We start from the raw sequence: 15,170 nt of genomic DNA, 5'->3' as shown, positions 1-15,170 counted from the left end.
ATAAAAATAAAAATAGACTTGTTTTCTAGTGCTGAAGTTTTTATTTTTAGTTTTCCATGTTTTCATTACAAGTCAAGATCAACATTTACACTACTTATCTGTCTTTTCAACACCGTCAGTGACAGTAGGGGTTGATGGATTTATTTTTTCGAACCGACTTAGCAGGCGTAGAACTAGGTTATCAGAACCTCCTTCATTAATCTCATTACTTTCTGGTTTGTTTGAATCATCTTCCTCGAATGCTATTGGTATGGTAACGCTCTCGTTGCTAAACTCTTCACCTCGTGGAAGGTAGATGCCGAATCGATCCTGCACGATCATAATCACTGTGTTATTAATCCAACGCCCAAATATCTTCGACGTTACGACACCGACAAGTAGTCATTTACTGCTTAACTTTTACTAAGTAAACACTTTAACCTTTTGGACGCCAATGACCGATATATCCGCACCGCAGGTCCAACGCCAAAGACCGATTAATCGGTCACAGACCACAGAGCAACATAGACCTACGTGCACATGCATAAAGTTCAATTTTAGTTTTGACACTTCGGTGACGTAGCGGCAGCGTGACAGCTTTTGTGTTTGACACGGCGTCGAAAAGGTTAATGTACGAGAAAAAGAAAATTAAATACATCAGATAGAACATTATTGTGTAGTACAAAGGCGAACTTATCCCTAAGAGGAATATCTTCTAGTTAACCTAATTAAAAACTATACCTGAATTAATTATGTATTATTACATAGGTACTTTAAAATACGCTTGCGTATAAGAAGTCTGCAATCTTAGACAGCCCTACATTTTCAATCAATCTATTAATCAAATTATCAAGCAACTATGGACTTTGAGGGACTATGGGATGTGATATTTTTTGTAGAAACAGCAGGGCAGGAATCGAAGCTGCGTCGTTACCAAACTCCAGGTTCAATCTCAGCCCAGGGCAATAAACGCCTTGATCACTATAGAGGCGTCACTACATAATATTGGTCAAGTGTTTTTTAACTGTTGCTGTTGCTGACTGATATTTGTGAATTTATAACTTTTAGATAAATAAAACGAAAGGTCTTGCCATCTAGCCGTCCTTAGAACAAAAGAGGTATTGATCTATCGAAAATTTCTGAAAGAATTTTCTTGTGACAGTGTCTTACAATTAGTAAAGCCTCTCCGATTTCAAAGATCAAGTTCCCCATACATTAACTATGGCGTACTTGATCAGAAAATCTTAGTCTGTCCGCTACTTTATACTAACACTTCTGGATTTAAATACAATTTGTACATTCCAGGAAATTAGCTGTCGGAATGTTTCCAAAATTGCGATATTTCCACATGAACTAATTTCAGAAATATCTCATAACTTTGTACGAGGAATTAAACTTGCCATTTCCAAAATGGAAATTTTATTTCTTGTGAATTTTTTCAAGAAGTTTCCGACAGCATTTATCAATAATACAAGTTACGTACCGAACAAACCGTACTCACCTTCGGGTACCTGTTGTAATGATACTGTGGGTGGCAGGCGCAAGGTCGTGGCGGTGGCACCTTGTAGCTTGGGTGTGAAGAGATTTCGCTCTTGGGGGTTGGTGGGGTCTCGTAACCTGACAATAGTACACAATGTGGGAGGGGTATCGTCTTGGGTCGTCCCATTCGTTTTTCGTCAAGTTCTTAACCGACGATTGTGACGAATGTAGAATGAGTGACGAAAGCAGAATAGGACTAATTTAAGTACTTGACGAAAAACGAATGGGACGACCCAAGACGATACCGTGGGAGGTAAGAGGAATATTAAACGAGTAACAATATTCACCCACGGAGTTACACAATGTTTTTCATCACACTCGAGAAGAAAAAACTAAATTTTAAGCGTAATCATTTTTAAATAAATAAAATTAATAAAAATAAATAAATAAATAAATACGGTGACTTTCAAACATTCGTCCGCCATATTAAATTAATATACTATAAGTTTTAATATAAATAATTGCATTTTATTATAGCTATAATTAATTTAAACCTCGCGCGAAAACGTTTTGCGCCCATTATTGACGTCAATGATGGACGTATGGACGAACATATCCATGTTATACTCGTATGTACCACATGTTTCTGTATTTCATATTTATGCCCTGGCTATATGTACCTTTGAAATTATGTAAGCGTCGTAAAGTTCTCTTCAACTTCTTTCGCATCCTTTTTTCCCAGGCTATTGCGGCAGCTGTAAGGAATACCAAAGAGGTAATTCATTATCTTTAGTATCGGAGTCATTCTATGAGAATATGTCTGCCGGTTGCCTCTAATTACTACTACTCTTTTCATATATTTTGTATGAGTCGGGACAATTTGACCGCAGACATATTTTATGAAAATGACCGATCGATACTAGGTGCAGGTGCAACCATTAATATAAAACGGTTTATGTTTTTCTATTTTAAAAACGTGTTTCAACGAATTTAGGGATAAAGGAACGCAATAACAAAAGGTTTAAGTTGGCTGAATTATATACACCAGATGAAAACTCTAATAACGATTTAACGATACCTTAGTTTACGGTTATGGCTTTGTAACTTTTCTGATTGAAACTTGGATTTTTGACTTTCGATTTTAATAGACAAAACAATATTTGCGCTCAAATGCAAAAGGGATCAAGATAATTAAATTGGCTAGTACTTAGTTTTCTTAACCAATTGAAGGGATGTTTACAAAAACAAAATAAGTGCTTAGAGCGGTTGACACTTTTTTAAGAACATTGTTAATCGTTTCAGGTGTCAACCAATGTAGTCAGTTATGTTGTTTTTGTAAACATCCCTTCAATTGTCTCTTACCGATTTCTTCTTTTTCTATAATATTCAATTCAAACATCATGTAAGCCCTGTACAATAGGTCGGCTATGTCAACTCTGATCTCAACGACGGGTATCTCCATTGCTGCCTCGACCGCCTTGGACAGTTCAACATAGGCGGTGTCGTAGCGAAGCGCCCCTTCATTCACTTGGCTGTAGATGGCCTTGTCCACTGTATTCGATACCATCTGCAGCATCAACTCGGAGACCGTCGGCTCCGGAGTCTTTATAGGCTCTAAAGCGAACACAAATACCATTATCAATACAAAATCTATACCCCATTAAAATATATTTACCTATTTAATACAAATATCATAAATGCGAAGGTTACTCTGTCTGCATACACGGTGACAAAAAATTAACTGCATTCCCGTTGCCAGGGAGGTTTTGGGATTATACTGAGCAACTTTTACTATGGGACCAATCTCGAAATTAGTATGTACATCGTGTATATTGCACCTATATAGATGGGTATGCAGAAAGCTTAGTTCTTTTATTTGTCAGGACTGGAACTGGAACCAACGTTCCCTTATTGAGAACCGAATATTGCCCGTGTTGACTATTGTAACTGCCTCACATAATGTATACGAGCAAAAAGTTAAAAACTTATCATGGGCTTACTTTTCGTATTATTATCACGAATTACAGCTAAATACAGAAAGAATGTAACCTACCTGGTGTAGGCAATGTGGTTTCCGAAGTCACTATTGAAATGAATGACGAAGACAGTGTGTTCGGAGTAGGCCTTATCGAGCTTGTAACGTCCCAAAGCGAAGGGGGATAGTGCTTTAGGTATATATTTTTGAGGTCTGTTTCAATGTCTGTATCTTCGTAGGTAAATACAGACTTTTCATCGAAATTCTAAGATTCAAGTAAGGACAAATTATTAGGTACACTGTGCAACGAGGGGGGTAAGTAAAATTTTGCATACGAGGTAACAGGCTGGAGTGAATTAAAGACTCGAGTTTGCAATATTTTTTACCCACGGGGTTACTCTTCATCAGTGGCGGCGCGTCCATAAAAGCCGATTCCCACCGGCTGGCCTGTTTTTGAATGTTTGAGCAGCTGAATTTTTTTGAAATTTTGACGCGCTGCCACTGCTCTTCATCACACTTCTGAATAAAAAACTAATTTAATTAAAGTATAAGTAAGACTAAAAGTTCTCTAACTATAACAATAAACTTTTAGCTATAGTTTTACTTATTGGAAAATTATAAGCCTTACGACGACTGCCTTAGCAGTGTCAAACTAACATATTCGCTAACGTCTGTGTAACTTAATATATTTTCTCTACATATCGCATGCACTAATATGCGAGTATGAGCGAGATGCATAGAAAGTAAGTTACGCTAGCTAGCGAATATGTCAGAGTCAAACTGGTGGTAAGGTAGTCCTAACAGCTACTCATAGATTCAGCAAACTGACTAGAGTTAGACCAAGAAAAGTCTGCAGCGATTTTGATAGCCCACGCAGTTCAAGTGTTATTCATACATCATTATTTCATAGAAGTTTGACGTAAGTATAAAATAACACTTGCACTGCGTGGGCTATCAAAATCGCTGCAGACTTTTCTTGGTCTCTCTACCTTTTTACATAAGTAAGAGGAACAAGTTAATTACTTGAGGCACGGGTTCTGGGTTCTTGACGAGGTCGTCACAAATTTCGATCATTTTTGCTGCGGTGTCTTTGAGGCTCTCCCTTGATTTGCCAGCAGTTACCAATTTGCCAAAATATGTTTGCAACATGTGCCTTATCTGCGATTAGTTAAAATGTTTAGTATGTATTTGGGTTGAGGATTATGTTTTAAGTCTCCGTAATTTTTTGTAACAAATTCGATATCTGAAAGACATATTATAATCTATCTACCTAATACCTTTAAACGAGCAATGCAAATCTTGTATACCTATACATATATTTGGCTCAGCTCTAAGAACTTTGATAAAACTTGCTATGAGGGTTTTCGGAGGCGAAAAATCGATTTAGGTCTTATCTCTGGGAAAACGCGCATTTTTGAGTTTTTATATGTTTTTCGTGCAAAGCTCTGTCTCCCAGATATTTTCTTTATTCGCATATTTGTCGTCGTTTGGGATACTTAAATCGGTTAGCAAGAAGGTCATCATTTTCTATTTTCTATATGAATTTCGTTTCTAAAAGGGTAACATCATAATTTTATTAGTTACAAACAAGTGCAGGAGTTAAAATGCTTCACGATCCAACACGTCATCTTTTGCATTTGTCAAGGCTTTTCGCCACGGTTCAAGCCTTGGGTCCGCTATCCGCTTCGCAACTAATCCGTAGAATTGGTGTAGGCGCTGGTTTTTACGAAAGCGACCGTAATCTGATTTTCTATTTAAGTTGGAAGCAACTCAAATAGAAAACTAGACCTAGTTGAGATTAGCCCGGTTTCCGCACGATGGAGAAGCACCGAAAACCGACGTAAAAATATCACATACCTATATCGTAGATAGGTCATTATTAAGAGCCGGGGTTTGAACTTGCGACCTCCGAATGGAAAGTCGCGCGTTCATCCCGCTACAACCGCTTCACCGTCCAACCCAAGTATGCGATGCAATTTAAATTAGGAGGTATTTTCTAAAGATAACATTAAATAGAGGATGTTAATGTACCAACCTTGGGATTCTGAAAAAGAAAAGCCTCTTGCTCTAGTTGCAGAGTCCTACCGAGCCTGGCGGTGGCTTCGCGTTGGCATGGAGTGGTGGCTTCCCAATCTGCTTCACAAAACTCATTTGTCATCGCAGGAACGGCCATACCGTTCATATTCTTAATAAATGGCATTCTGTTTCAAGTAAATTCATAAACAAAATCTATAATATGATAACAAATATTCACTAACGTACATCGAACAGTCTCAAACGTTCACGTTACATTTTGCTTTATGTCATGTTTTTTTTATTTTTTACTTTGTATGGACTTAAGGGCGTGTCATGTTAATATGCAAAAATATTAGTTATTTTGTCTATGGTCATCTACTGACGACCATAAAAGTTTGTTGACTCATTATAAGGCTGGCCACACATGTCCAGAATGTCTTTCTGAATACAGACATCTCGGAATCGTATAGAGTCTGTGCGGAAAGAGAAGAGTCGTGGCAGAAACGGGAACTAACATTTTAAATTTTATATGGCAATCAAACCTTTGACACCTGTCTTGTAAAAAGTAAACAAACTTCTGTCAATGTATATTTTTATTAACAAAAACCGCAAGTTTTATGTATAAAATATTTTCAAAACACGATAAAACCGTACATAAAACCACAAGGAAAATTATATTTAACATTGTTCGGTTTTGTCAGCGGGAAGAAAACGGCTAAAAGCCGACTATCGACTTACAAAAAGTCGCGGAACGTGTTTCCGTTATTCGCGGGTATTGATGTTGTATTTAATATTAAATAATTACCTATTTAATAAGCCCCCTAAGTAACTTGTCTCCGGTACATAATCGGTAAGTATATTCATTCAAAATATATTAATTTTCATAAATCTGCAGGTCATTCATGATCTTTAAAATAACTGACAAATAGTCTTGATACTTGTCATTTTATGCATATATGTAATTTCTTTTTCAGGATTGTGTAAAAGTACCTACGGTATCTCGAATAAGAGACCGCTAAGTAGGTGATAGAGTCTGTGCGGAAAGAGAAGAGTCGTGGCAGAAACGGGAACTAACATTTTAAATTTTATATGGCAATCAAACCTTTGACACCTGTCTTGTAAAAAGTAAACAAACTTCTGTCAAGGTATATTTTTATTAACAAAAACTGCAAGTTTTATGTATAAAAAAATTTCAAAGCACGATAAAACCGTACATAAAACCACAAGGAAAATTATATTTAACATTGTTCGGTTTTGTCAGCGGGAAGAAAACGGCTAAAAGCCGACTATCGACTTACAAAAAGTCGCGGAACGTGTTTCCGCTATTCGCGGGTATTGATGTTGTATTTAATATTAAATAATTACCTATTTAATAAGCCTCCCTAAGTAACTTGTCTCCGGTACATAATCGGTAAGTATATTCATTCAAAATATATTAATTTTCATAAATATGCAGGTCATTCATGATCTTTAAAATAACTGACAAATAGTCTTGATACTTGCCATTTTATGCATATTTATATGTAATTTCTTTTTCAGGATTGTGTAAAAGTACCTACGGTATCTCGAATAAAAGACCGCTAAGTAGGTGATATGCAAGAATTCGTAATCTACGTGCCGGATTCAAGCACATCCAGTTCAGATGAAAATAGTTCTATGAGTGTCCCTGGTTGTTTTGAAGCTAGCGCAAACATAAGTGACATTGAATATTTTAATTCAGACTTCGATAACAAAGAATAAAACTTTTTCTAATAAAATATTTCTTTATTTGTAGATTCTGTTAGTTACGAAATTATATTTCATATTTAGCAGTGACTTTTCGGCGAAGTAAAATATCGTGAGATGAGAGAACCGGACATATCCCAATAAGGCCTACCTACTTATGCACTATTTTTATTCATATTCATATTTATTAAAGATGGTCAAGCAAATCTTGTCAGTAGAAAAAGGCGCGAAATTCAAATTTTCTATGAGACGATATCCCTTCGCGCATACAATTTTCAAATTTGCCGCCTTTTTCTACTGACAAGATCTGCTTGACCAACTTTATTAATAATGTACACATACATTACAAGTCAAGTTTACAATGGGTGAAATATATCCCAGATAAAATTACAGTTCTATTGCCCAATTTCTACCCGATCTACCCGGTTTTAATAACTGTTGGACTGCACAGATTAGGCAGTACATAAATGAGACTCGTATCTTGTTTGGTACGAAAATTACAGTTGTATTGGGCAGATTCTTAAATAGTTTTAGCAGTTTTGTCAATCGCAGTCATTTTTTAGTATCTGAGATATAAAAACAAGTGTGTTTTAAAAAGAAAACTAGTGCCTGCGCTAAATCAGAGGATTGAGTTGACGAGCCGACACCACCACCAGGCTCCGTTTAGTAAGCCTTGGTAAAAACCGGAACAAAAGGGATTCAAGTATCATGACCTTTAGTGTCGTACTATAATCACGTAACCAGTGTTGTCAGCATAGCAAAAACCATAAAATAGCACTGGCGCGCCCTCAAATCCCACGACTCTTCTCTTTCCGCACAGACTCTATGCAAGAATTCGTAATCTACGTGCCGGATTCAAGCACATCCAGTTCAGATGAAGATAGTTCTATGAGTGTCCCTGGTTGTTTTGAAGCTAGTTCAAACATAAGTGACATTGAATATTTTAATTCAGACTTCGATTACAAAGAATAAAACTTTTTCTAGTAAAATATTTCTTTATTTGTAGGTTCTGTTAGTTACGAAATTATATTTCATATTTAGCAGTGACTTTTCGGCGAAGTAAAATATCGTGAGATGAGAGAACCGGACATATCCCAATAAGGCCTACCTACTTATGCACTATTTTTATTCATATTCATATTTATTATTAATAATGTACACATACAAGTCAAGTTTACAATGGGTGAAATATATCCCAGATAAAATTACAGTTCTATTGTCCAATTTCTACCCGATCTACCCGGTTTTAATAACTGTTGGACTGCACAGATTAGGCAGTACATAAATGAGACTCGTATCTTGTTTGGTACTAAAATTACAGTTGTATTGGGCAGATTCTTAAATATTTTTAGCAGTTTTGTCAATCGCAGTCACTTTTTAGTATCTGAGATATAAAAACAAGTGTGTTTTAAAAAGAAAACTAGTGCCTGCGCTAAATCAGAGGATTGAGTTGACGAGCCGACACCACCACCAGGCTCCGTTTAGTAAGCCGTGGTAAAAAACCGGAACAAAAGGGATTCAAGTATCATGACCTTTAGTGTCGTACTATAATCACGTGACCAGTGTTGTCAGCATAGCAAAAACCATAAAATAGCACTGGCGCGCCCTCAAATCCCACGACTCTTCTCTTTCCGCACAGACTCTACAATTTCATTATTTCTACACACATTAAAAATTGTTCAGCACAATTTTCTCAGGTCGACCTGTAAGAATGACACTGATGAGCGTTCTTTAGAAAATTAAAATTAGGTACTTAAGTACTTATATGAATTTTTGACGCACCATTCCGATTTTATGTGTGCTCATGCCGAAAACAGATAATGAATTTGTCATTGACATTCGCATGAGACAGTAATATAGACGTCCGTGAGACAAATGATCAATCGGAATGCTTAAGACGGGTCTATATTGTTTCCCAAATAGTTTTAAGTCATATTTTTTTTTTTTTTTATTTATTTAACAGAACACAAAGTACAGTGTTACCTATAATTAAAGTTTCGCCAAACTGTAAAACAGTTTGTTGGCGATGCGCTCAACTAAACTAAAAACAAAAATAGTACTTAGGTAGGTAATAGATATCAACAACACACAACTGCCTGCCAGCCTGTAATAAACCCTATTTCGACGCAATACGTACCTACTATCGTTCGGTAAGTACTTGCGCCGCACGGCTCGCGCTAAACGTATTGTCACCATTTGTTATAACGATTACGGTCTCTTTCAGGTCAAAATAGGGTTCATTATTGGATACAGTTCATTAATTAGTGCACGCAGGTGCGTGAGTAGTAATGTATTGTTTATCCGAATTTTCGTTAGTTTAATTGGTTTTTCTCAGAAACGCGTAAACTTTCAGGATTGCCATAAAACAAACCTAACCTAACCTAACCTATCTATAGAATAACCTTAGGAAAAGCCAGAAAAGTTAACGGTTTCAGTTTTATGACTAACGATAATATGACAAACAATACATTATGACTTAAAACTTTATGGGAAACAAAGGGACCCCGCTTAAGACATATGGGAGGCAAAGCTCTCTGAATTCAGTATCTGAAATCTGATTATGAATTTAGAGAGATATTCCGGACGTTTGTGGCTGGCCTAAGTTCCACACTCAGTTCCATAAAGTTTTATATGCTGAACTGTTTAGTAAATTTAGTGATTTATTTCACGTCAAAACAGATAAGTCAACGTTTAATATACTCGTAATTTAATAATAATTTATAGCGTAAGGATTTTTGTATTAACGATACTTTACTTATAATTACTTACCTAGTGATAAAACATTGGTGACTGTAGCTTAGCCAATAACCTACAAAGCTATTGAATGGTAAGTTTTTTGTTTATATATGTATTATTGAAACAGTCTGACCACGCAACGTCTGCACTGACACCGGCCGCACGCGAGCTCTTATCTTATTAAGTTATTAGTGACAATGTAATGGCTCCTCTACACGATGGGCCAGCGCCGGCCACTCCAAGGGACGCAGCCATGCGGTAGAATGAGATAGCAATATCACTTGCTCCCTCTAACGCATAAATGCGTCCCTTGAAGTGGCCGGCATTGGCCAATCGTGTAGAGGAGCCATAAGGTCGTGACACAGACACATTCAACATTATGTACCCTGGCATACGCTAGGACCCTCCATACGGAGGGTAGAGGTCTAGAGAGGTACTCTGGCGTGCGACTTGACGTGGCCGGACTTTAGGAACATTAGGGATATAGTTGATCCGTTCCCGAGAACGTTGTCCGTTTTGTATGGGCAATGTTCTCGCCGTGCTCGCACAAGAATATTTCCTATAGTAAACGGAGAACGTTCTTGACAAATTACGTAAGTACTTCTTACTGCTGACGGCAGAGTAGGTATACTACTGGCAATCAATCGAGCTTCTGGTCCCATAGGCTTGGAAAACGTTACTTTTAACTCTGACAAATCGGTATCGTATCGCTGTGACATCTTATAAGCATTTTTCAAATACGGTCGAGATATACAGAAATAAACTAATTTATTTAAAACTATTTATAGTTTCTCGTCCATAAAATCATACATAATATATAGAAACCAGCAACGCCATTTTTTAGCAGTCCAAGTCTCCCCTCGGTTCACTCCAAAACATTTGAATAATTAAAAGCGCCTAATAATGGCCGGGCAAATAAGGCAATCCTTATAATGCTATGCATATTTTACTAACTAATTTGGTTCGGCGTGTCGATCCAATTACATCCTAGCCGTTCGTTTCATTCTCCCTCCCCTAGGTTATATTATATTCAATATTCACCCAAGGGCCATTTTAAGCTGGAAGGTAATTAATCATAGGTGGTTATTACATTTGTACGATTAAAATAACTTAAATAACAATAAATCATTAATTAGATTAGAGTCATATTTTTTTAAACAGTGTACGGGTGTTACGAGTAGGTACAGTCAGCAGCAGAAGTTGCTAAGCGGGCGAGGTGTTCACAATTACCTTGACACGCTCTTATTCCCTTAACAATAAAGTCGCGTCAAGATCATTTTGAACACCTGGCCTGCTAACTTCTGCTGCTGACTGTACGTTAAGTAGGTATCAAACATAGGACAATGATAGAGGAACGTTTCAGACACAATACATCATTGAATTCTGCTCCATAGGTAACACGGATAACCATTATAATAGTTTTCATCCAAATCTGGTTTAATTATAAGCCTACATTTATACATTCTCAGCTGAAACCCTTCTATCTCACAATACTGAACCGATGTAAGTATGTACCTACATCAAATACGTAAAAGGAAATAAAGTGAATACCCCGATTATAATAGCATTTATAAAGTTAATTTTAAACAAAATAAAATTGGCCAGAACGAGTTTATAGGTACGTTTAGGACACACAGAAACACAGACGTTAAACGTTTTGTACTATCAGCGGTTAAAATCACCAAGGCAGTTTGCGTTACTTAGTTTATAAACGACCTATCGTCGGGTGACAAGCAAAAGTCACTAAATAACATCATTGAAATTATAGGACAATAAACCGTGTTACAAGTGTAATAAAGTGCATTGTTACTTTAATTGTTTGTTAGTACTTAGTGACTTTTGCTTGTCACCCGACGCTATATACGCTAAAACACTCACCCTGTTCACTTATGTAACGAGCATATCACTTTCAATACCTCGGAATTTAATAGGTATAAAATATTTCAAAGAAACGTCAATAATGAAGTATGTACATAGTCCTTTGAACAGCTTAACCTCTAGCCGCCCATACGTTAAACATTGCCAAGCAAAATGAAATTTTATTTTGTCAACACAAAGTTCAAATTAGAATGGAACAGGAGACCTTTTTATAGGTCTCTGGCGGCTAGAGGATAAGGTTGTTTTTATGTAGGTTTATATTTTATATAAGATACCTATATTGACTTAGCTTAAAAAACCCGTGCAAAATGTGGTTTTTAGCCTCAATTTAGACATTACCAAAATATGGTCACGCATAATGGAGGGTTCCGTCCCTTCATACCACTGACAATATTTCTATATCAATACTTCATACGATATGCGAGGAGTAGCCTAATATAAACTTGCATGCACAATATACGTAACATTGCTGACTACTAAGGTAAACTGAATTTAAAAGTTACCAAATACCTACCTCAATGTAATGAAAATTGCCTAGTTCTTGCTAGTCTGAACCTTGCTATAAACCCATACCTACAAACAAAACGGCGTATCTACTATTGAAACTAATAAAGTACTGAAACTGATCGAGGTTGGCTGGCATTACAAGTAGTAAGTAACACACCTTTGTTACCATAAAAATAACAATATAGGTAGTTACTCCGATATATTTGGCTCCTTTGGCTGTCACAATCTATGATATTTCACACAGACTGTTTCTATGTGTAATTCATTGGAAATTGTACGCTCGCTCATCTCATATTATAAAAAGTATCAACTTTATACCGAAACAATCAAAAGTGGGATGTACGTCACGCCGTGGGCAAAATAAAGCTACAGTGTAAAAGGCAGTTAAGTAAAATGTTTGCACCAGCACCTAGGCTAGTAAGTGTACTTAAGGTGTCAAGAAAATGTAATAAACTCATAACGTAACTCTTTGGAATAAAAATCTAGAATGTTCAAACCACTGTCCTCTTTTGGGGAGTAAATTTGCAAGGTACGGATCTAAGCTTACATAAAACAAAAGTAACGCAAAATAAATCATGCGAAAAGGTACGTTGTGAGTGTTGTGACAATCTCAAATAGGTGAATAAGTATTGACAATCTCCCCTTATCTCCGAAACTTTTAGGCCAAAATTTGGAAATATTACAGATTTACTAGGTATTGATTGTTTACAAGAAAACCTATTACATGGTCAAGCGCAATCGATCGAAAACAATAAAACAATTACTTACTGTTGTACGGAACCCTTTGTATTTTATCTATTTATTGCACTGAGGAATTCAGGGGTCGTACAAAAAGTGCGGATGACGTCAAACCACTTATAGGATGATTTCAAATAGTATTTTTGATTTTCATAAACAATTATCACTTATCATTTATCAACCTCTTCATTAAACGATATCGCCACTTGAAATGAGTAAGTACGTTTTTGACTGACACATAGTCAATCAGATGAACAATAAATTGACTTCGTTATCGTTTAGCTATTGTATCTTCACGATTATATTTAGCTAAAATTTATATTTACTAATGTATAAGAAAACGCTCTAAAATGTCATCTTTACTCGAATATTGTGGCAATTTTCCGTTTTTGGAGGTACGTGACAAACACGTATACTGCTCTTGCTGTAATCAAGATATACCAACGAAGGTAAGCAATATTAAAAGACATTTATTCGTGAAATTTATTTCATTCACTACATCACCCTACCACCTGTATTATTAATTCCATGGATTTATTTACGATTATTTTGTTACTTCATTAATACTAGGTACTTTGTTACTACATGTCACACGGAAGTTTAAATACAAACTCAAACATCATCCTGTGTGCAAGATTACGTCATTTTTACGTCATCCGCACTTTTTGTCCGACCCCAGTGAGGATATATGCGTGGGATAGGCGTGGGACTTTCGTGGGGCCGTCATTCGATACATCTTAATTGTCCGAGTGTCACTAAAGACATGACAGTAAAAAACTTTTTACAAAAAAAAGAAAACCGACTTCAAAAAGGATGAAATAAAATATTATCCTTTTTAAGTCTATGCGTTACTAACTGATATGTTTGATGTCGGTGCCAAGCCAACTTTTGAAGCATACCATGATTTTGGTGCGATTCGATAAGGATGTAGGTACGTTAGATTGCCTTACACGACGACAATGAACGTACTTTCTGTAGGTACAGTCGACGTTAAAAATATGTTTACACTTTTCGTCTTATTACAAAGGAGTAAGGTGCAAAAGTGTAAACATATATTTGACGTCAACTGTACCTAAGAACACACCTCAGAACACACGATCAAACCTTCTTGGCACAGTCCGTACCATGTTTGTCGGCACGCAAGCGTGGGATTGGGACTGAAGTTATTTCCCGTCCCTTATTCAGAGGACTACATTTCAAAATATAAAACAATTCAAGGAATTTACTTTCTTGCCAAATTTCACCTAAAGCGGTTCAGTTGTTTAGCCATGAAAAGGCGACAAAGAGGCAGACAGAATTATTTACACATTTATAATAGTTATTAGTACAGTTCTAATGGGATTTATAGTCATAAAGCTGATTATTTTTGACGGGTATTGTTACTACTTGGCTTGGCACCGACTTCAAACATATCAGTTAGTAACGCATAGACTTAAAAAGGATAATATTTTATTTCATCCTTTTTGAAGTCGGTTTTCTTTTTTTTGTAAAAAGTTTTTATTTTTCCATTTTTAGTTTTAACGCATTGTTAAGAGCGCGACGCATGAATGAAAAACAACATCATGATTAACGCTAAATTCGTGTAGGTACCTACTTTAATAAATATGCAATCAGGAATTTTCTCGAGTCCGTCTGGGAAATTATAATTCCTGTCAGTTCACTAAATCCATCCTCCGCCCCGCCACTGACCCAATCCCTCAACCCCCCCGATCACTCTACCTCTCAGCGCATCAACCCCTGATTCATGTACCAGTCGGCCCTGAACCAGCAGCCCATCAACCACCATTACCCGACCCCTTAATCCCCGACCCCTTAACTCCTAACCCTAACCCCCGATCAGTAGCCTTACCAGCTTACCAAGAGTTTGACATTGATTTATTCGCTAGCGTGTGTGTACTTACTTTCTTTGCATCTCGCTCATACTGGCATATTAGTGCGAGCGAGATGCATAAAAAGTAAGTTACGAAGACGTTAACGTCACTATATGTCAATGTCAAACTCGTGGTATGGCTACACTTGCACTACATCAAATTGGCGGTGTTCGGAAGCAAATGCTCGAGTTACTTTAGAAAACACCGAAATCACTTTACACGTGCCTTTAAAAACTGAGGAGTTCCCTCAATTCCTCATGGATTCC

The 15,170-nt window shown here is 36.7% G+C and overlaps 1 protein-coding gene across 1 annotated transcript; it reads right to left on the bottom strand.

The window, feature by feature from the left end:
• Window positions 1-90: 90 nt before the first annotated feature.
• LOC134679101 (uncharacterized) lies at window positions 91-5,724 on the bottom strand. The gene is made up of 7 exons (XM_063537945.1): window positions 5,469-5,724; window positions 4,457-4,591; window positions 3,512-3,698; window positions 2,821-3,072; window positions 2,139-2,213; window positions 1,481-1,596; window positions 91-309 (listed from the first exon to the last, which is right to left on the bottom strand). Exons 1-7 carry the CDS (start codon window positions 5,631-5,633, stop codon window positions 91-93), a joined length of 1,149 nt encoding a protein of 382 aa, XP_063394015.1. The 5' UTR covers window positions 5,634-5,724.
• Window positions 5,725-15,170: the final 9,446 nt, after the last annotated feature.

This window comes from Cydia fagiglandana, chromosome Z, assembly GCF_963556715.1.
Source record: "Cydia fagiglandana chromosome Z, ilCydFagi1.1, whole genome shotgun sequence".
In the NCBI taxonomy this organism is placed as follows: domain Eukaryota; kingdom Metazoa; phylum Arthropoda; class Insecta; order Lepidoptera; family Tortricidae; genus Cydia; species Cydia fagiglandana.
Note: the sequence above shows the minus strand (reverse complement) of the source record. Positions and strands in the feature narration are given on the sequence as shown.

What these genes read in the sequence shown, in the direction of transcription:
- LOC134679101 (XM_063537945.1), bottom strand. Translation starts at nt 5,633, where the DNA reads ATGCCATTTATTAAGAATATGAACGGTATGGCCGTTCCTGCGATGACA. An exon ending in ACCCAGAACCCGTGCCTCAA is followed by an intron (nt 3,699 to 4,456) that starts GTAATTAACTTG and finishes CTTGAATCTTAG; the next exon opens with AATTTCGATGAAAAGTCTGT. An exon ending in ACGCTTACATAATTTCAAAG is followed by an intron (nt 1,597 to 2,138) that starts GTACATATAGCC and finishes TACTATTGTCAG; the next exon opens with GTTACGAGACCCCACCAACC.